At 48.0% G+C, this 20,080-nt stretch overlaps 1 protein-coding gene across 2 annotated transcripts in view; it reads left to right on the top strand.

Annotated features, from left to right (window-relative positions):
- SPSB1 (splA/ryanodine receptor domain and SOCS box containing 1) overlaps window positions 1–19,715 on the top strand; it is a 30,224-nt gene extending 10,509 nt beyond the window's left edge. Inside the window, exons 2-3 of one of the 2 annotated variants that reach the window (XM_033156247.1) lie at window positions 12,848–13,651; window positions 18,873–19,715. In XM_033156247.1, coding sequence (XP_033012138.1) covers window positions 12,958–13,651; window positions 18,873–19,000 — 822 coding nt within the window. In that variant the 5' untranslated portion in view covers window positions 12,848–12,957 and the 3' untranslated portion in view covers window positions 19,001–19,715. Of the gene's footprint in view, window positions 1–12,760; window positions 13,652–18,872 lie in introns of those variants that run through there. The other variant, XM_033156248.1, reaches the window with a different exon arrangement.
- The last annotated feature ends 365 nt before the right edge of the window (window positions 19,716–20,080 follow it).

The raw sequence follows: 20,080 nt of genomic DNA, 5'->3' as shown, positions 1-20,080 counted from the left end.
TGTAGAGTGTTAATGGCTTCCTTATTTTAATTTTAAATTGGCAAACCATTTGCCACGCACCCAACTAGGTTACAGGGTTTCATGCATTATTTGTAGGAGATTGATTGTGCCCTGTTGGCATCACACATGAACAAATTGTCCCAAATTTATTTGATTCCCTGGTTTTTTTTAGTTACTGTTTGAAAGGAATGGTTCATTCACGTGGAATGCGAGCAATGGTTTGTTGATTTGGACATTGCACCAAGCCACGCTAAAGCTTTGGAAAACAGGAAGCAACCTTATACTGAGCCCAGAACATATTGGCTCATCTAGATCAGAAGTGTCTGTATTGAATGGCAGCAACTTTTCAGTGTTTCAGATAAATGCTTTCCCCAGCTTTATGTGGAGATGCTGGGGATCAAGCCTGGGAGTTTCTGCAGACAAAGCAGATGCTTGACCGCTTAGCTGCAGCCCTTTCTTAGCCATGGTTTGGTGTGATGTCAGGACTAAGCTTAGCTAAGACCTCCTAAGTGGTAGACTGCTTGTTGTTGTTCAGTCGTTCAGTCGTGTCCGACTCTTCGTGACCCCATTGACCAGAGCACGCCAGGCACGCCTATCTTCCACTGCCTACCGCAATTTGGCCAAACTCATGCCAGTCGCTTCGAGAACACTGTCCAACCATCTCGTCCTCGGTCGCCCCCTTCTCCTTGTGCCCTCCATCTTTCCCAGCATCAGGAGTCTTCTCTTCTCATGAGGTGTGCAAAGTACTGGAGCCTCAGCTCACTGGAAGGACAGATCCTGAATCTGAGGCTCCAATACCTTGGCCACTTCATGAGAAAGAAGACTTCCTAGAAAAGACCCTGGTGTTGGGAAAGATGGAGGGCACAAGGAGAAGGGGACGACAGAGGATGAGATGGTTGGATAGTGTTCTCGAAGCTACCAACATGAGTCTAACCAAACTGTGGGAGTCGGTGGAAGACAGGAGTGCCTGGCCTGCTCTGGTCCATGGGGTCACAAAGAGTCGGACACGACTAAATGACTAAACAACAGCAACAACAAGAGTGGATGGAGTCAATAATACATATGATGTGTTTATCCCATACTGTTTTTTGTTTGTTTGTTTTTAGAAAAGCACAATTCCACAGTCTTTGTCGAGCACGTTAATGATTCACTCGTGCAGAGCATCTTTTCTGCATCTTCCTCCTCCTCCTTGTCTGGGGAGGCCAGTGGGTTAAAGCCCCACCCTTTAACCCCAGAAATTCTTAATCAGCAGCTCATGATGGTTCTTACAACAGTGCCATGTTGCCACACGCCGACCCCTCGCTTTCATTTGGCAGTCATAAGGGACTAGGAACTTGGTGGCTTTTCCTCTTTTTTTAATTAGGCGAAAGCTGAGATTTCTGCAAACTTGTGGAGGCTCCTTCAGGAAACACCAGCCTGCAGCAGGCCCTTCTGTGAATTGTGCCACACAAAAAACCCCACCCAGATTTTTTCCCCATGGCGGCCAGCAGCTAATGGGTGTCTTGCGCAATGCCTGAGAAGACGGTCTGTAGCAGAACATAATTGTCATGTGGGGATGTGCATTCCGTAGCGCTTCAAGTTCCCCAGGGATGTGAATTCCAGACTCTTTAACAATATGGGTGTCTAAAACCTGGGCATGTCTGTCCAAATCAGTGGGTGCTCGCATTGCTGGACGCTGCCTCACCAGCCAGGTTGTCGGAAGTGGGGAGGAATTCCGCCGCCCCCCTCACATTCCCAGCTCATGATAAGAAAGAATCCCCTTTGGCCTGTTGTTCTTGGATGACTTCTCCATTTCTAAGTCCTCTTCTCACTCTTATCCTGGTTGTGACTAATCTGCGTGTCAGTTTCCTGAACAACTTCAAGGAGGGATTCCCCCCCCCACTCTCTTCATGACCTGGCATTGCTTAGATTGGCAAAAAGAAAAAGCTCCCCCCCCACACACACACACATTTAAACAAGGAAGCTTCTCTTAGCAGAGGATGGTATCTCCAGGTTGGAAGGTTTTGAGACCCCACCTGTCCTGTACATTTAAAAACAGGATCATGCCTCTTTAAGCATCCATGGCTTCCTTCATTATCATCACAGCACTACATGGTTCCTTGCAGAGGAGGATAGACTGTTAAAGCACTGTGAGAACTGCGGCTTCGTTTTGTCTACTTTCTGCATTTTTATCCCACCTTTTTCTCAAGGGCGGCGTACATTGTTCTCCCTGCACATAACTTGTTCAGTCCTCACAACAACCCTGTGAGGCAGGTTAGGCTGAAAGGACATCTCTTCATGGGCAGCCTCCCGGGGTCTGTGTGTCGGAGGTGGGTGGAGCAAGAGGCAAAAGTGGGCGGAGCAACACATAATAACGCCTTAATGCTTTTTGTGGTATGTTACCTTCCAACCAGGCAAATACCAGAGGTTTGTATGAGTGCCCACAAGCCAGATCCAGAGGCATGGATCCAGGCCCCTATGCTGTGTACACTTCATGCACTTAAATCAAATGGCTTCCTCCTGAAGAGTCCTGGGAGTTGTAGTTTTATCCCTAGCAGAGCAGCACTTCCCAGCATTCTTAAGCTACAGTTCCCAGAATTCCTTGGGGCAAGTGTGGGGCGTGTGCACAGCCTTCCTTTAAATAATGCATTATCCCACTAGCATTTTGTATCCTGTGTTAAATAATGCATTATCCCCGCTAGCATTTTTTAATGAAAGCTCTTTACAAATGGGTGTTTATTTGTTCTCTAGCTTCCTGCCTTTGTAGACTGATGCCCTGCAGGTGACAGAAGCATTCCCTCCCCTCTGCTTCACCTTTGTCCCTCCCCTCCTTTCCTCATCCAGGTGTTGCACAGAATTTTTTTAAAAAATGTGACCGGACTGGTCAGGGCAGGGCTGCAACCTTACTTAACAATACCACTTCCTTATTGTATAAAAACAACAACAAAAGACTTTGTGGGTTTGGATGGCACTTTTAGGATGGCTTATTTTTTTCCCCAGCAGCTGTGGGTGTTTCCCAGCCTTTTCCCAGAACCCTGAAATCTAGACTCTTTATGTATTTATTTGCATTTATATAATCCCGCCTTTTCCTCCAAGGAACCTAAGGTGGAGTACCTGGTTCTCCCCACTTCTCTTTCATTCCCACAACAACCGTGTGAGGTAGGTTGGGCTGAGAGACAGTGAGTGGCCCAAAGTCACTCACTGAGCTTCATAGCTGAGTGGGAATTCGAACCCGCTCCCAGGTGTCTTGTCCAGCACTCTAACCGCTGCACCACACTGTCTCTCCCTCCTTTTTTTTTAACTTTTAACAACCGTCACGTTGTTACTTTAAGCTAGAAAACTTTGCAGTTTGGGGGTCAGGTTGTTCATGTGTGTGCCTTCCACACAGCTCCTGAAATTCCATGCCAACACTTTGGGTGTTGCTAAGGCACAAATTATGGCCCCAAACCAATCCGGAACTTGTATTAGTTTCTCCTTGCCATCTCCCCCCCCCCATGGGTGTGTTTTGCTTTAATTAAAATAATAATAAGGAAAAGAGTTTGGCAAGATAAAATCAGAAATGGGCCTTGTTCAAGGAAGAAAATCTAGAGCCCATCTGAACTTTTTTTTTTTTTTTTTGCCTAGCCTAGCTCAGAACTCCCCTAAATCAACCCTGTCCTTTTCTGTCTGAAACAGATCCTCTAGCTCAGTATTGTCTCTACACCAACTGGCAGCAGCTCTTGAGGTTTCAGGCAGGGAAGATGCCAGGATTTGAACTCTGGACCTTTTGCATGTTAAGCAAGTGAATGCATCCAATGAAGCCCATGAAAACTTGCGCCATATAAATAACATCGGGAGCAGCCTTATACTGAATCAGGCCCTTGGTCCATCTAGCTCAGTTTTGGCAACTGACCGACTGGCAGCTGCTGTCCAGGGTTTCAGGCTGGGGTCTCTTCCAGCCCTACCTGGAGATGCTGTCAGGGACGCAACCTGGGACTTCCTGCATGCAAGGCTGATGCAGTTCCCCAGAGCCACCCTACTTCCCTTCCCCCCGAATGTATTATTTGGTTTTAAGGTGTCACGAGACTTTTAACAAGAAGCCAGAAAGCCAGCTATATCGTTCCTGCGCATGTAACCGCAGTGTCCTAGCAGCCTCTGATGCTCTAGCGCCGAAACATTTCCAGGCAAACTCCAACCAAAGTGCCAAAGTTGTGTGGCCAAGTTGGTTCTGCTAACCGGTTGTTTGTTTGGCTGCATCTCCAGTCTGGTGTGAGAAGGCAGATACCAATGACATTCCCCAAATGCACTTGGCCAGCTCTGCATCTCATAGCATACAATTAAGTTCCCTCTGCGCTTAAACCCGTGGCTGTGAATGTGACGCCCACAAGCCTGTTTGGCGACGCTGGTGATTGTTGCTTGCCTGCTGCCGCTGCCTCTCTTATGCAAGCAAGGGGAGTGATGCCAATGGGGAAACCGAGGCCTGCAGTGGCCACCACTTTCAGTGGACAGTTTTATCAGCTTCCTGGAAATGGCAGGGTGAGAGCAATACTGACCGTGGGTGGTTTGGGGTTTCTCCCCATGAGATCCGATAGCTGAGGGCTTGCCTCCCATGCAAAAGGATGCAGGTTGGATCTCACCCGTCTCAGGAAGAGTCAGGTCATTGGCCTGTCTGGCTCAGCGCTGTCCACACTGGCTGGCAGCAGCTCTCTGGAGTTTCATACGGGGGGGGGAGCATTCCCAGCCTTGCCTTGAGGTGCGGGGGGTGGAACCTGGGACCTTCTGCATGCAAGGCAGATGTCCTACCACCAAGCTACAGCCCTAACCCACAGCGCCCTGTGCGAGGCCAAAATTCAGTGCCCCCTGCTTCTCGCTTTCCATTCTGCACATGCACTACTACACCATAGTGGCGATGCCCTGCAGCTCCCCCCCCCCCCACGGCTTGGCGCCAGTGTGGGGGAACCATTTGCACTGCTCTAAATCTGCTTCTGCCCCAACCCATAGCTAGGGGCACAAAAATAGCTGGAGACCCACGTTTGGGAAACACGGCTTTAATCGGAGTTCCTTTGTTTCCCAGACTGGGGTCTCCAGCTGTTTTTGGACTACAATTCCCATCATCCCCTTCTTGTTAGCTAGGGATGGTGGGAGCTGCAGTCCAAGAACAGCTGGAGGGCCATGTTTGGGAAACACTGGGTTAAAGGATCAGTAATGGGGACTGGGAACACAGCTTGAAATTATCCAGTGACACACACACACACACACACACTGCAGCCTATATATGTATTAATCTTGCAAACAGTTTTGTCTCGAGGCTGGAGGGAGGGGTGAATTTGCACAATTCTGCTATATGCTAGTAGTCATAGGCTGTTGAAGGATAAGGCCGCCAATGGGAATCACAGTTTCACCTGGGTCCTCCCATTTGAGGCATCCAATTGGCCACTGTGAGAACAGGATGCCATACAGGATAGGCCACTAGCAAGATCCAGCCTCTTTTTACACTTTGATGGCTATGTGAGCCTTTGGCCTGATCTCTTAAGGCCCTTCTTGTGTTCTCAGAATGAGCTACACAGGGCACAAGAACCTTGGCCTGCCTTCTCTTTAGCAACCCTTCTGGGCATTGAGTTTCAGCAGCACTTTCAAGCTTACCTCCATGAGGACTAGTAACTTACTTCTTAAAAAAAAAACCAAAAAAAACAACCAAGAAAGTAGAACTACAATAGGGTGGGGATAAAATTGTGACTTTGGTATGGTCCTAAGGGATCAGCACACCTGGATCGTGTCTTGCCTAAAGATGCTCAAGAAACGCGTTCTTTCTGTCCAGTTCTTAATCTGTAAAGAAGCAAATAGTCCAAACAAGGTGTACTGTTCTCTTCCTCCCATTGCTTCCTGATTCTTTATTTGGCTGTTGATGCTGCCTCCCAGGAGAACATGCCCTCCACCCACAAACTCCCTAATATACACGTGCATCTGATTGCCCAGATATGCATAATTTTAAGGGATTGCCTGTGATGGATGTGTGTAATTAAGGAGTCCTAAATTAGCCACTGGCAGTAGCAAATTGGCCACAAACTGGGCAGAATTCAGCCCCACCCATGCCCGCCCACATTACATAATGTGTTGGCATAACCCTGGCATGTGCTACTGTAGCCACAGCTACTGGTTAAATTGAGCTTATTCAGAGAGCAGAAGCCTTGGAAAATAATACAAGGGTAGACTGCCCATTGTACCACTGCGTGAGTTCCTGTTCTTTGGGCAGAATTTGCTGCAAATTGGAATAAATGCCCAAATCCTGGCTTGGTGCTTCACACTGCCTTCATCTTGCGCGCACACACACACTCTGCAGACTTCTGTTCAGCAGTTCTGGTCTCTAGGGTTGAATCCAGTGCTTGCCCTACTCAGAGTAGTCCATTAATTTCAGTGTGCCCACTCTGAATGCAACCCATGGACTGCAAATAGTAAATTCATAAAGAGGGAGGCTGCCCATTGCATCTCTGTACAAGTCCCTGTTTTCTGAACTTGTTTTTTTTTTTTTTTTTTTTTTTTTGCAAATTGCTGCAGAGTAGATGCACTGGAGATAATTAGCTATTCCAGCAGCATGACTTAGCTGGAGGCAACCCACAGACTGCGTAGAGTAAATCGATCAAGGGGGAGGCTGCCCATTGCAGCTCTTTGTGAGTCCCTGTTCTGCAGCAAATGGGAAGAAAGGATCCGATAGTGCCTTAAACCCTGGCTGTGAGTGCTTCACACTTTCTTTGCAGCGCACACCATTTCCTGGGTATCGTGTGAGCTGGCCTTTCCACTTCCAATTCGGAGAGAGCGCCGCTTCGCCGCTGCCAGAAGCTTAGGGGAAAACGCTGGTCAAAGAACACAAGTTATGTAACATCCCCAGGGCGATCTTTCCCGACCTCCTTTTTTTTTAAAAAAAAAAAAAGTTCTTAACAGAGGAAGACGGCCAGAATCTCTCCTTCCCTGTTTACTGGCTAGGTCAGTGGACTGCTACCTCTGCCATCAGCCTTGCCGAGGATGGGTGTGGGTGGGAACAACAGCTCTGTTTTCTCTCCGGACGGACTCGTGTCAAAAGAGCCATCTTTCACCTTGGCCTGTGTCTGCAGGGCTTGGAAGATGCGTTGCCTGCTTCTGTTTCCTGTGTTGCTAGAGCGTAGAAGGGTTTTTCCACACAGCTTTAATAGTGTTTTCAAAAAGGTCTGCTCGCTGTTTCCCTTCCGCTCTCACTGCCCGGCTCCAGAGGGCCAGAAGTCGCCAGCTTCTTACTTAATCAGGCATTTGCCGCCTTAAACAGGAAGGTGGTGGTTCTTGTGGATTTGTTGCTGCTTTGCTAAAGGGACTGAAAGCTCCAGATTTTGGGATAGCCGTATAGGCACAATTTCTGATTACTGTACTGCGGCATTATATTCTGACTTCCGTGGTGAGTGGTTCCCCAACCCAAGTCTGCTTTGCAGAATGTGTGTGTGAGAGGGGGGGGGGAGAGATGATTTTTCCCCCCTACCAACTTTGGGGATGGGGGTGTCACTTTGTGTAATGTAAAAGAACATTCCCCAAGTTGTGCTTATGTGCATTCCCCCTCCCCACTCGTGGCCTGCAAAGAAACAATTGTGGTTTTGCGAAGCTGATTTTGATGCAAGATGCGAGACGTTTCCTCACCAGGGACTAGAATGCTGGGTGGTTTGCAATCAAATTTAAGCAGCTGTGAAGGCTTGTCCTCTCTAGGGACTAGAATGCAGGATGATTTGGGATTTTTTCAAGTACCCTGTTTCTCCTAAAATAAGACATGGCCATAAAATAAGCCATAGCAGGATTTCTATGCATTTGCGAAATATAAGCCGTTCCCCGAAAATAAGCCATACCCCGAAAATAAGCCATAGTGATGCGGCACCTCCCATTAAAACAGCCTGGAGAGGCGTGGCTATGCAGCGTACCGATGCGACACGGTTAAAATAAGACATCCCCTGAAAATAAGCCATACTGTGTTTTGTTGAGGGGGAAAAAATATAAGACGGTGTCTTATTTTAGGAGAAACACGGTAGCTATTCCTGAAGGGGTGCCCTTTAATTGCAGTTGCCGACCCATTCCCCCCTAATGGAGCCACCACTTTGCTTGAGTCTTGCTTCCTGGCTTCTCCTAGAATCCTCATAGCAAATTCCATGTTCAGGATTGAAAATAACACTGCTCCTATTATGACACTGTTATGCAAACCTGTTGTGAGGCCTCACCGGGATGGCTGTGTCCCCTTCTGGTCGTTGCACCTTTTTTTTAAAAAAAAGGCATTGTACATCTGCCAGTCGGTGCAGACAATGCTAAGCTAGGTGGTCTGACTTGGTATTAAGGCAGCTTCCTATGTTTCTGTATCATAAGAGAAGGGCTGTAGCTTAGTGGTAGAGCATCTGCTTTGCATGCAGGAGGTCCCAGAGTCAATCCCCGCCAGCATCGCCTGGTGAGCAGTTTTTTAAATTCCCCAGGTGCCGAGAGTCCCTGAGGATCATCTAGTCCAACCCCCTGCAATGCAGGGATATGCAGCTGCCCCATAGGAGGGTCAAACTTGCAACTTTGGTGTTATCAGCACCGTGCTCTAACCAACTGAGCTATGAGGTTTGGAAATATTTGAAGTGATCCATGAGGGCTTCTGCCCCTTGCCAAACAAATCTCGCAATCACTCCTCTCCCTGCCCTCCCTTCAAAAAAAAGTCTTGGCTGTTAATGTTTGTATTTGGAAGGGTCTCTCATAACAGGGGACTTTCCTTTTTGAAGTTTCCTGGCCTAGCCTGGGCAGAGTTTTTGTCTGCTGTTTGGACAAGCGTTGCTTAATCCGCTTCATAAGATTCCCGGAATTGTCCCAAAAGCTCTCATTTCAACAAAGGAGTTCTGGGGGAAAGGCTAAAAGTCAAACTAAGGCCCCACTTTTCCTGGGGCACCCCTCGAAGCCTCCACGGGCGATGGGCTGGCGACCCCTGATGGGAACCGGATAAAAATAACCTGAATTGAAACTGCTGCCTGGCTCATCTACCCTGGATCCTCCTTTTGTTCTTGTGGGGTGTTCCTGATCCCCAAGAGTATAACAGGATATGCTGCAGCACCATAGAAGGGCTTCGACCAAAATTGTGGGTGCCCCATGTGACAAATCGTAAAACCTTGCCTCTGTAAGAGGCAAGAGCAGTGACTCATACTGAGGAGCAACAGGCAGTCACCTCTCCACAGGTAACTTTATGTACAGTATTGGTTGCAATTGATCCAGTGAAGAGCTACGGGGATGGAATTTACCATTGCACCATCAGCGAATGCTGATTGGAAAGATGTGCAATATCCAGGAACAGCAATTCATGCAGAGATGCAATGGGCAGCCTTGTCAGTTCGATTGTACTTGTTTTTTTAAAGAAAGATTTAAATTGTTCCTCAGTTGCAGCACACCTAGTTACGATCAGATTGCTGATTTCTGTGGCTTACTGTGTGAGCTTCTCTGTCAGTGAGGATTTAGTTCAGGGTGTGTTGGAGGGTTTTGTTGTTGTTGTGGGGGTGGGGTTTGGGTTCTTTTGCTTTCAAAGGAAGCATCTCAGCCAGGCTTAACCACCAAAACCAGCTAAGTGGAGCTGCTTCCGTTACTGGGTTGGCAGTGGCGGGGAGGGGAGAGATCATGCTTCTCCCCTTCCTCTTGCCAGACTCTTCTGAATCAAGAATGAGTAATGGCTGCTTGCAGGAGAGATGTATTGGAGAGGCCCTCTCTGTCTCTCTCACCCTCCAAAGATCCTGAAAAGAGAATTTAGCAATACACTGGGCTCTGTGAGCAGCCGGCATCAAAATCAAGCACTGCTGGAACAGAATTCCCTCTCCCAAAGTGCATCCTTGGGGGAGGATGACAAGGGACGGGGCCTTCTTGGTGGTGTCCCCCCATGTGTGAAACTCTCTTCCCAGTAAGGTTCAACTGGGTGAACCTGGGTGAAGATCTTTTCACAACCAGGTACGTAGTGTGCTGCCAAACCTTTGTGATGCAGGGTGGGCAGGTGTGGTTGTGTTGTGTCATAGGAAACTGCCTTATCAGACCGCTGGTCCACCTAGCTCAGTATTGTCAACACTGTCTGGCAGCAGCTCTCCTGTGTTTCAGACGGGCTTCTCCAAGCACTACCTGGAGATATTGGGGATCAAAGCTGGGACCTCTGCGCACAAGGTAGATGCCCTACCACTGAGTTGCAGCCCTTCTTTATGCATTGTGTTGTTTTTTTATACGAGTTTTTGTCAGCTACTCCTAAATTATGCACACCTTTTAAAATATGTTGCTAGTCTCTTGGACACCTTGTTGTACAACAAGCGACTGACAGCTGAAATAAAAGCAATATCGAACGATCCCTAGAGGAGGAATGATTTGTGACCTTGTGTGTTGCTAAAACACGCACCTGGTTTTCTGCGTAAGACTCATCATCCCCACAAGTGCGCAAGAGCACCTCCTTGGAGCGCATGTCTGCATTGCTTCCCCTTTTGGCCGAACTGTGCCCGGGCCTGGCTCCTTTTGGCAGGGGGTGGTGTGTGCTCAGTTTCCCCTTTAATTAGAAAGCTCTGTCTGAGCTGCTGCCAGCCCAGCTGCTTTGCGGTTACGCCTCTGTCCAAGAGAGAGAGAGGCATCGGAGGTGTCCAATTAGCTGCAGGCCACCTTCCTGTCTTGGCGTGATCTCATTCTTCAGATGTTGCTTTCTGGTTCCCGGAGCTCTGGAGAGGACAAAAGAGGGTGATGATGATGATGAACTGAGGCCTTCTTCTGGAAGCCTGTTGTGCCAGCTTTTGGCTTGTGCAAAATGGAATAGGTAATGCTGTATTTTTCCTGTTTTATTTACAGTGCCAGGGTGAGTTGTTTCAGGCCCATGGGCCAAATCCGGCCCTCCAGCTGTCTTTTTCTGGCCCTTGGGACTCTCCCAGGGCCACGCCGCCTTTCTGGCACTGATTTACATATTGTCCTTGAGTTTGTTTGTTTTTGCCTGAGCTCTGATGGTGCCTCTTGCTTGGGAGAAGGTTGTGTGTGTGTGTGTGTGTTTTTAAACTAGATTATTGTGCAAAGGTAGAATCCACATTCTTGCTCCACCCACTTTTGCCTCTGGCCCCGCCCACCAATGGGACATGGACCTCAGAAGGTTGCCCAAAAAGTAAAGGCTCAAAAATAATCAAATGATCAGCTTTGCCTCTTCCTTATGTTGCTGTTGGTGTATATACCTTTTTCAAGACAGGGTGCCTATAAAGTGTTAGTGTGCATAATATATAAATGTATAATTCTCTGTGTGTGCTTGACACAAGGTCTCCCTACCATTTTTTGATTCACTCTCCCTACCATATTTTTTTTCCATGCCAAGCGAAATCCTGATCATGAGTAACGGTTATGACTGCACCTGGCAGCCTTTCTGGGAGATTGCCTCATTCCAGGAAATGTTTAAAACATTTTTTTTCTTAGAAAGCGAGTTCCCACCCTTATTATTATTATTTTTTCAAATGTTTTCGCCATCTCTTCTGCCTCTCTCCCCTCCCCCACCTACCCCCCTCTTAAAAAAAAACTAAAAAAAACCCCACAGTGGACCCGGCGTCTCTGCCATATTACAGAAGCTCCCTTGTTATAAAGCAAACTGGAATGTAGGTTTGGTGGTACTTCTCTGAGGATGGGTGTGAGTGAGGGTGACTCTCCTGAGCCACGGCTACATGATGGTCATAACTTGGTGCCTGTCCACTGCATTTTCCTTAAGGGAATCAGAACTTCTTCGCTTAAGAGTTTCATGACTCTCTTATAGAGCGGCTCCTTTCTGATCTGCGGATCATTCTGTAGAAGCAAAACAGGGTGTGTGTATTTTGATTATCTTACCCTGTTTTTCCCCACACAAACTTTTTCCCCCTCCCCTCCCTTGGATTTCCACTAACATTTGGGAATCTTTTTGCCAAGTACGGATGGAATGTGAAACTACGAACACTCCGAAGAGTTTGTTTTCCTGTTAATTTTGCCATTTTGCTGCTTGTGAATTCTTCCAAGGGGCTACTGGCTGGGATGAAATAATTCTAATATCCCCCCAATTTTTCCTGCATTTGCAAAAAACATAAAAATGAGACCAGTGGTGGAGGGTCCTCCTAGGTGATCCATCGAGGTTTGTAATCCTATTAGCCTCTGTCCATGTTGTAGTGATGAAATTTGGGGGGGGGTATTAGGGACTTTAAAAGCGTTGGTTTTGAAATAATAAAGCTTTTTATGGATCCAGACCCTGTTATTATTATTAATATTTCATTTATATCAACCCTTTCCTCCAAGGAGCTCAAAGTGGTGCACATAGTTTTTCCTCTTCCATTTTATCCTCGCAACAACTCTCTGAGGGTAGGCTCGGCAAAGAGACTGGCCCAGAATTATATCAAATGAGCTTCATTGCCAACTAGGGAACTTGAACTCTGGTCTCCCAGGTCCTCGTCCGACACTTGCCTAACCACTGCACCACACTGGCCCATGTAATAAATAAGTAAATAATAAATTTTGGGAGTCTGGAGCAGGGGGAAGAGTGGTGGTCAAGCTACCCTAAGGTTGCTAGGCAACGCGGAACTCTACTCCCAGGCTTCCCTCGGGCAACAAGGCCGTATGACAATCGGAGTCTTATTTTCGGAATGTGGAACCTTGCCAGCCTTCTGTGTTGAGGGAACGTGATTGAAGTTGCCAGCCTAGAACCTGCCAGGCCTTCTCATAGGATGGCTGAGTGGCTGGCTGTCCCATGCTTGTTTTTCCTCTACTGTTGTGCCGGTGTCCTTTATCTGCTCTGGCAAGCCAAATGGGTTCTGTGGATCCTCCCATCACATGGCCTCCCATGTATGAAGTTTTAATGTTTAACTCTTCTTCCCCGCTTCTTGTTTTTCTCCTTTCCATCCATTAGGCGATTCTGAGGGGAACTCTCGTAGCAACCTGTGAGTGCTTGAATGACACCCGTGCACGGCCAGCGCAATTGATGAGCCTGCTTTGGGTGCCTATTAATAGACGGTAAAGATGGGGCAGAAAGTCACCGGCGGGATAAAGACCGTGGATATGAGAGACCCGGCGTACAGGCCCCTGAAACACGAGCTCCAGGGGCTGGATTACTGCAAGCCGGCCCGCTTGGACCTCCTCCTAGACATGCCCACCGTCTCCTATGAGATTCAGCTGCTGCACTCATGGAACAACGACGACCGCTCGCTCAACGTCTTTGTGAAGGAGGATGACAAGCTCATATTTCACCGGCATCCGGTGGCCCAGAGCACAGACGCGATCCGGGGCAAGGTGGGCTACACGCGGGGTCTCCACGTCTGGCAGATCACCTGGGCGATGAGGCAGCGCGGCACGCACGCGGTGGTCGGCGTGGCCACGGCGGATGCCCCCCTGCACTCGGTGGGGTACACGACGCTCATCGGGAACAACCATGAGTCGTGGGGGTGGGACCTCGGGCGGAACCGGCTGTACCACGACGGGAAGAACCAGCCCAGCAAGACATACCCGGCCTTCTTGGAGGCCGACGAGACTTTCATCGTGCCAGACTCGTTTTTGGTGGTGCTGGACATGGACGATGGGACCTTGAGTTTCATCGTGGACGGACAGTACATGGGGGTTGCTTTCCGGGGACTCAAAGGGAAAAAACTGTACCCGGTCGTGAGCGCCGTATGGGGCCACTGTGAAATTAGGATGCGCTACTTGAATGGGCTTGACCGTACGTATCCTCTTTTCTTCATTTTTCCTACCTGGACTTGGGAGTCTGAATTGGCTTCTCTGTCTGAGTCACTGTTCTAGGGTTGCCCCCTTTCCACCTGCTGAGTAATTTTGTCACCTTTCTGCATCAGGTAGCCCTGGGTCCTCCAGTTACTCCCAGTTGTAGGTATTTATGCTGCCTTTGGAGCGGGAGGGTGCCTGTTGCATCTCTGAATGATGCATTACTCTGGGCTGGTCTACCTCTAAGCCAGGCGATTGTGTGTGGCTTTTCAGAGGACAGGTAATTGCCTTCCTCCTTCTCTTCAGCACTTTAGAAATTAATCTGTTGAGGGTGAGTAAGCCTCCCATTCTGACTCAGAATTAAAATCAAGAACTTAGGGGACTCTAGGTCTGGAGGTTTTCCACTGAACTGTCCTCCCTGGGTCCTCCATATATTTCTGTGAATGCATGTATGCTTTAAAAAAAAAAAAAGTGCAACAGGCCAGACATTTGTATGCTTATCTACATACAGTAAATTCCTGTTAAGGATAAGAGGGGCTTTGTGCTGAGTCACAGCTTCCGAAAATGACTCAGTGAAAAATATCTGGCCTGGTCGCCTCTAGTCTTTTTTAGCCTGTCTTCACCCTGTGGTGTGTGACACCTTCTGTTGTCTATCTCTGGTTTCTCCCAGCTGCAAACACTTTAGTGGCGCATCTTATGTTTTATTAGCCCCATGCAATTTGCAAATGTGTGTGTACTTGGCAGGGGAACCTGCTTCTCAAAATGGATGTGGGCACAGATTGCAGGAAGCACAGGAGGGGCGGTGTTCCTCACTTCCTCCTCCCCACCCAGCCGCCCCACCACCCCAGTGGGGATCCCCTTTTAAGTGAAGTTTTACAGAGCTATCCCAGCATCCTCCTTTGCACCTGTTGTTCAGAGGAGACATGGCAGGCAGAGGTGTCCCAGGAAAACCTAAGCAGGCCCCGTTGAAAAGTTGTTAAAAGACCAGCTCACTTCCTTTTGCTAAGTGAAACCCACACAGCTCATTGCTTTAGCGTCTCTTTGTGAAAATGACAGTTAAGAAGGGCAGGTAGAACTTAAGTACACGTTCATATGGACTAGGGAACTACCCAGAATGTTCCAAGTGGAGGATGTTTCTGTGATCCCAAAGTACCCAGCAGCAAGCGAGGTGGCCCACTGCCTTCCTGTGTGATTACCTGTTCTGGCCTCACTTTGTGTGGATCAGCAACTTCTGGGTTCAAGTGTGGATGCTTCTGCTTGGCACTCTGATTGACCAGTGCCTGACTCATTCATTAACCCCCGACGCAGAAATGCAGCATGCAAGACTGCCCATTCCCCCAGAAGAGGCTGCCTGTCGCATCTCTGCATGAGTAGGCATGCCTTGCGCCTGGTCCAGGAGGTGGCACTCAGAACATTGACAACTGGAATCCAAAGCATCTGGAGGGCCCCAAGTTGGAGGAAACTATGATCGCTGGGGCTACCAGTTGCTGGAAACTACAGGAGGGGGTTTGCTCTTGTGCTGGAGTCTCGCTTGCAGCTTTCCATCTGATTGGCCGCTGTGAGAACAGGATGCTGGACTAAATGGGCCATTGGCCTGATCTAACAGGCTCTTCTTAAATTCTTGAAGTAAGCTCAATTTTGACAACCAGCAAGGCACTCTCAGGCTCAAGAGCCCTTGTTTCATATGTTGCACATTGCACATTCCTAGTTTTGGTGTCTTCTCCAGAATCCCCCCCCACCCCAGAAATGGGTTTGCCGACACAGCTGGCTTTCAGATGCAAAGTGTAGACTTATCAGCCTGATGGAGCACACGCCGAAGCTTCCCCTGCCTTCTCAAACCCAGATCTTACTGCAATGACTGCAACCAACTTGGATGGCTTTATAAAAAAAGATAATGCCACTTCGGCCTTTCTTTCCCTAGCCAGCCAGGGCTTTTAAAAAGAAATAAAATGTAACTATTGGAAGAGAAAGTAATCATATTCTGCACTAACAGAACCTGGGTTTTGTGGGGAAAACCTCCTCTTTTTAACCCAGTTTGCGTAAGTCTGAGTATTTGTGCAGAGTCTGTTTCTGACTATGAGGAGCTGCCCCAGGCCTAAACTTGGCGCTGAATTCCTGCCCCTGGAAATTCTACTTGTTCACCTGGCTCCCAATATTGTGGCAGCAGCTCTCTGCAGCCTTGAGGGCTAGTAAGTTGTTTCTCTTCTTCCATGAAGTTGAGGTTATCGGGATGGCATGTTCTGCAGTTGACTAGAATTGCAACACTGGCCTTCTCGATCTAGAAAAGGCAGCTGCTTGGGGGGGATGGGACGTGTATGGCTGGATCTAGCTGGATCTATTCATTTACCTGCAGGTGACATCGCCGTAGCCTTTAGACTGAAGGATTCTCCTGCCGCTGCCGAGAATAGGGGCTTTTTGGATCCAGGGGCTTTTTGGCAAAATAACATTCAAGCTACAGGTTTGGCAGGTTATCGCTGTCACAGGCCCTTTTAACATTTGGTTGTATCATGGCCTATGCAACACCTGAGCCCAAGGCATTACCTGTTTTTGTTCTGTGCCTTCCAAACTGAGAGGCTCCATGTGGCGGTTTGTTGCATGCCAATGGCTGTGCAATGGAAATGGCCATGCAGTCAGTACACAAATGTGTTTTGAGTTACGCTTGCATCAATCTTCAAGCAGAAATTAGGAATTTCTTGTGGAGATGTGGGCTGTTTCTTTTTAAAACCTAGAGCAACCTTTGCCAACCTGGTTGTCCTACAATGGAGAGGCACTCAGGACCCAGACCCTCTGACTTGCTGGATGGTAGAGCATCTGTTTTACATGCAGAAGGTTCAATCCACAATGGCATCTCCAGGTAGGGCTGGGAGAGACTCCCTGTCTGAAATCCTAGGGCAGGCATAGGCAAACTTGGCCCTCCAGATGTTTTGGGACTACAACTCCCATCATCCCTAGCTAACAGGACCGGTGGTCAGGGATGATGGGAATTGTAGTCTCAAAATATCTGGAGTGCTGAGTTTGCCTATGCCTGTCCTATGGAGCCACTTGGCCCTCCAGCTGTTTTTGGACAACAACTCCCATCATCCTTAGCTAGCAGTAGTCAGGGATGGTGGGAATTGTAGTCCAAAAACAGCCAAGTTTGGGAAACCCTGGTGTAAACAGTACTGATCTCAATAGTCTGGACAAGGAACACTGAGCTGAGCTTTCCGACTTCCCTGTTGGATGCAGAATGCACTTGGACTTCTCCAATGACTTCATGTTCCAGAAGTTTGAAGTTATATTTCTCTCTTCCTCTGCCTGCTGCCCCCGCCCCCAGTTTTCAAAGCCAGCCGGCGGTCTTCCTTGTGATCAAGGCGCACGTCTTCAACTACCTCAGTGGAAAATGTGTCTGGGGAGGAAATTGCAGCTGGGAGTAAGTCACCGCGCTGAGGCTCTGCCCAAACGAAAAGAGAGTTTATGTCGCCCGTATCTGTGACGTCGGCTCTGCATGGGGGGCCTATGCAGGTGTCCTGCCTGCAGAGTCGGTCAGCGAGCAGGGTGGGGCTCCTTTTCAGGAAATCTTTAGTCAACAAGATGCAAATTTCCTCAGATCCTTGCCAGGAGAGAAAGATGCTACCTGGATTGAGATCTGCGAGTGCTCCCAGCCGGGAAGATGTGTTGCAAACTTGTGGGATGTTTTTTTTCCAGGGCCTGTCTTGAGAAGGGCAGTAGCTCCAGGGTGGTGTTTGCCTTGCATGCAGAAGTCCACAGCAGCATTACCAGTGCCAGTTGGGAATGCCTCTTCTCTGAAAACCCTGGAGAGCTGCTGCCAGTCAGTGTAGACAGTACTGAGCTAGATGGATCAACTATCTGATTCAAAATAAGGCAGTTTCCTATGTTGCAAGCAAATGGCCATAGCTCAGGGGTAGAGCACCTGCTTTGCATGCAGGTGGTTCAGTCCCCACTATCTCCAGGTGGAGCTGGCAAAGAACCCTGTCAAGCCTCTGCCAGTCAGTGTAGACACAACTTGGCTAGATGGACCCAATGGTCTGACTCAGTTTAAAGCAGTCTCCTGTGAGATCCTGAGTAGTTTTATTTATCTTCTTATTTATAAAAATACTTATACTGTCTACTGCAATTTCTTTAGAAAAATCAAAGCAATATACACACACACAAACCAGAATTAATTAGCCAGCTAAGTGTTTTTTTTTTTTTAAGTTTTTTCATTAGCTGTCTGCATAAGAAGAGTTTTCAGGCTTCTAATGCTGAAAACCCAGGCTGGTGTCCCTCCAGATATTGATGGTCTCCCATCATCCCTGACCATTAACCATGTTGGCCAAGTCTGATGGGAGTTGGAGTCCAACCACACCAGGAAGTGTACCACATTGGCTACCTCTGGTGTAAAAGTTGGACACCTGTTCCATCTCTGCGAGAAGATTCTGCAACACTGGACGATTGACACCAGAGGCTTTGCTTCATGCTGAACTGAATGTGCAAGTGATTTTGAAGACCGAGCTTGGGGTATCAGTGTTTATGAAGGCCAGGGCTGTTAGTCAGAACAAGATCTGGCAGGAAGTATCTTTTCATTCAAGAGAGATTGAGTCAGGCTAGTGGAAGGCAGATGTGGCAAAACCTGGGGGCTATGTATGCGCTCCACATCCACAGGAGCGCATTGTGTACGGTGTTGGGTGCAGAAGGGTGGACGTGGTTTTCTTAAACTGCTGTATCTTGGCTGGGCTCTTTTAAAAAACAAAACAGATTTGTCTGAAGTTTGGACAACTTCTGGCATTCAGTGTGTGGGGTGCTCCATGCCAGATTTCAGACAGCTTGAAGAAATCCTCTTCATTTTATTAAACATTTGGAGAACATTATTGTCGTGGAATGTTGTAAGAGACAGGCGCGCACAGTGTGTCTGTAAGACATGTAGCCCTGTACCGAGACTCTAACGGAGCTGTGTTTGTAGTCAGACAGTTGGACCAACTAGCTCAGTACTGCTGCTTATGACAATAATTGTAAAGAGTACTGGGAACTGTACCTCTGTTAAGGGTAAACTACAGTTCCCAGGATTGTTATTGAGGAAGACATATGCTTTAAATGGGTGGTGCGAAGGCAGCCCTGGATTCTATACTGATAAACATCCTCTTTCAGTCTTCTGCATGCTGCAAAGGGATGCTTTGTACTGTACATTCTTAATTCTTAGCACTGCAGTTAATGTTCTATGGCCCTCTTTTTCTCCTCTTCTGCAGCTGAACCTCTGCCTCTGATGGACCTTTGCCGGCGCTCCGTCCGCCTCGCTCTGGGCAAGGACCGCTTAAACGAGATCCACGCACTGCCACTGCCAGAATCCCTGAAGAGCTACCTTCTCTATCAATGACCCCCTCATTTTGGGGTGGGATGGACAGACACTCTCACAAGAAGCAAAAGAGAGAGATGGATTGGTTGGACTACAGTATTCTTGGATATTTTATATATATAAATATATATATATATATATAGACATACATCAAACTTTCACTCTCCTAATGTGCTTCAGTCGATCCCAGCTTGGATCCACTCCCTCTCCCTATGCCAAATTGGGGTCAGGGAGAGAAACCTACAATACATGCCTTTCGAAGAGCCCAACCTACTTAAAAGCCATGTTCTGCCCTCCAGAGATCTCTGTTGCAAGAAGTCGACACGATGGAATTAAAGGTACCAGGTGCTCAGATGGGGGTACAAGATGGTTTGCCACAGACCTGAGGATTTAATTTTTTTATTAAAAAAAAACCTGCCCAGCAACGCTTCAAGAAGAAGATGATGACACCCAAAATATTGCTCCGTGTGGACGTGTTTTTAAATGATACTGGAATAGGCAGCCGTTGTGGGTGTCAAAGAAATGTCTTATGCCCTGTATGCGAATCCTGCTCCTCTTTAATTTTGATTCTGTGTTTGCCTCTGCCTTCACACCACTCAAATTCCTTTCTTTTCTTTTTCTGGGAATTCACTTGAACCTGTAGCTTGGGAGTTGGAGATAATGGGGGGTTACCATGGGATGAAGCTCCAGTAGCTCAGGGTTGGAGACCCTGGATGTTGTTGTGCTACAGCTCCTATCATGCCTGACCACTGGCCTCGGTGGCTGGGGCTGATGGGTGTTGGGAGTTGACCAGCATCTGCAGGGCCACTGGTTCCCCATACCTGCTGTGAAACAGCTAGAGAGCCCACCTTGGGTTAGGATGTGGTTGTGAGTGATGAAGTCTCAAGAATTTGCTCTCCTAGACTGGCTTTGCCTTGAGTTCCTTGGCAATACTCCCATCAGCTCCCCCTCTTTAGCCAAGCCTTGGTTTTAGTTTAGTTGACCTGTGAAATGGGTTTAAAATAGGCATGGAGTTGTCATCCAGCAGCATCTGAAGGACCGCAGTTTAGCCACCCCTGATTTAAAATTCTGGTGATGCCTGGGTTTATCTCCTGCTTTCTT

The sequence above is a fragment of the Lacerta agilis genome, chromosome 8 (genome assembly GCF_009819535.1).
Source record: "Lacerta agilis isolate rLacAgi1 chromosome 8, rLacAgi1.pri, whole genome shotgun sequence".
In the NCBI taxonomy this organism is placed as follows: domain Eukaryota; kingdom Metazoa; phylum Chordata; class Lepidosauria; order Squamata; family Lacertidae; genus Lacerta; species Lacerta agilis.
This window is presented reverse-complemented; position numbering and strand designations above follow the sequence as displayed.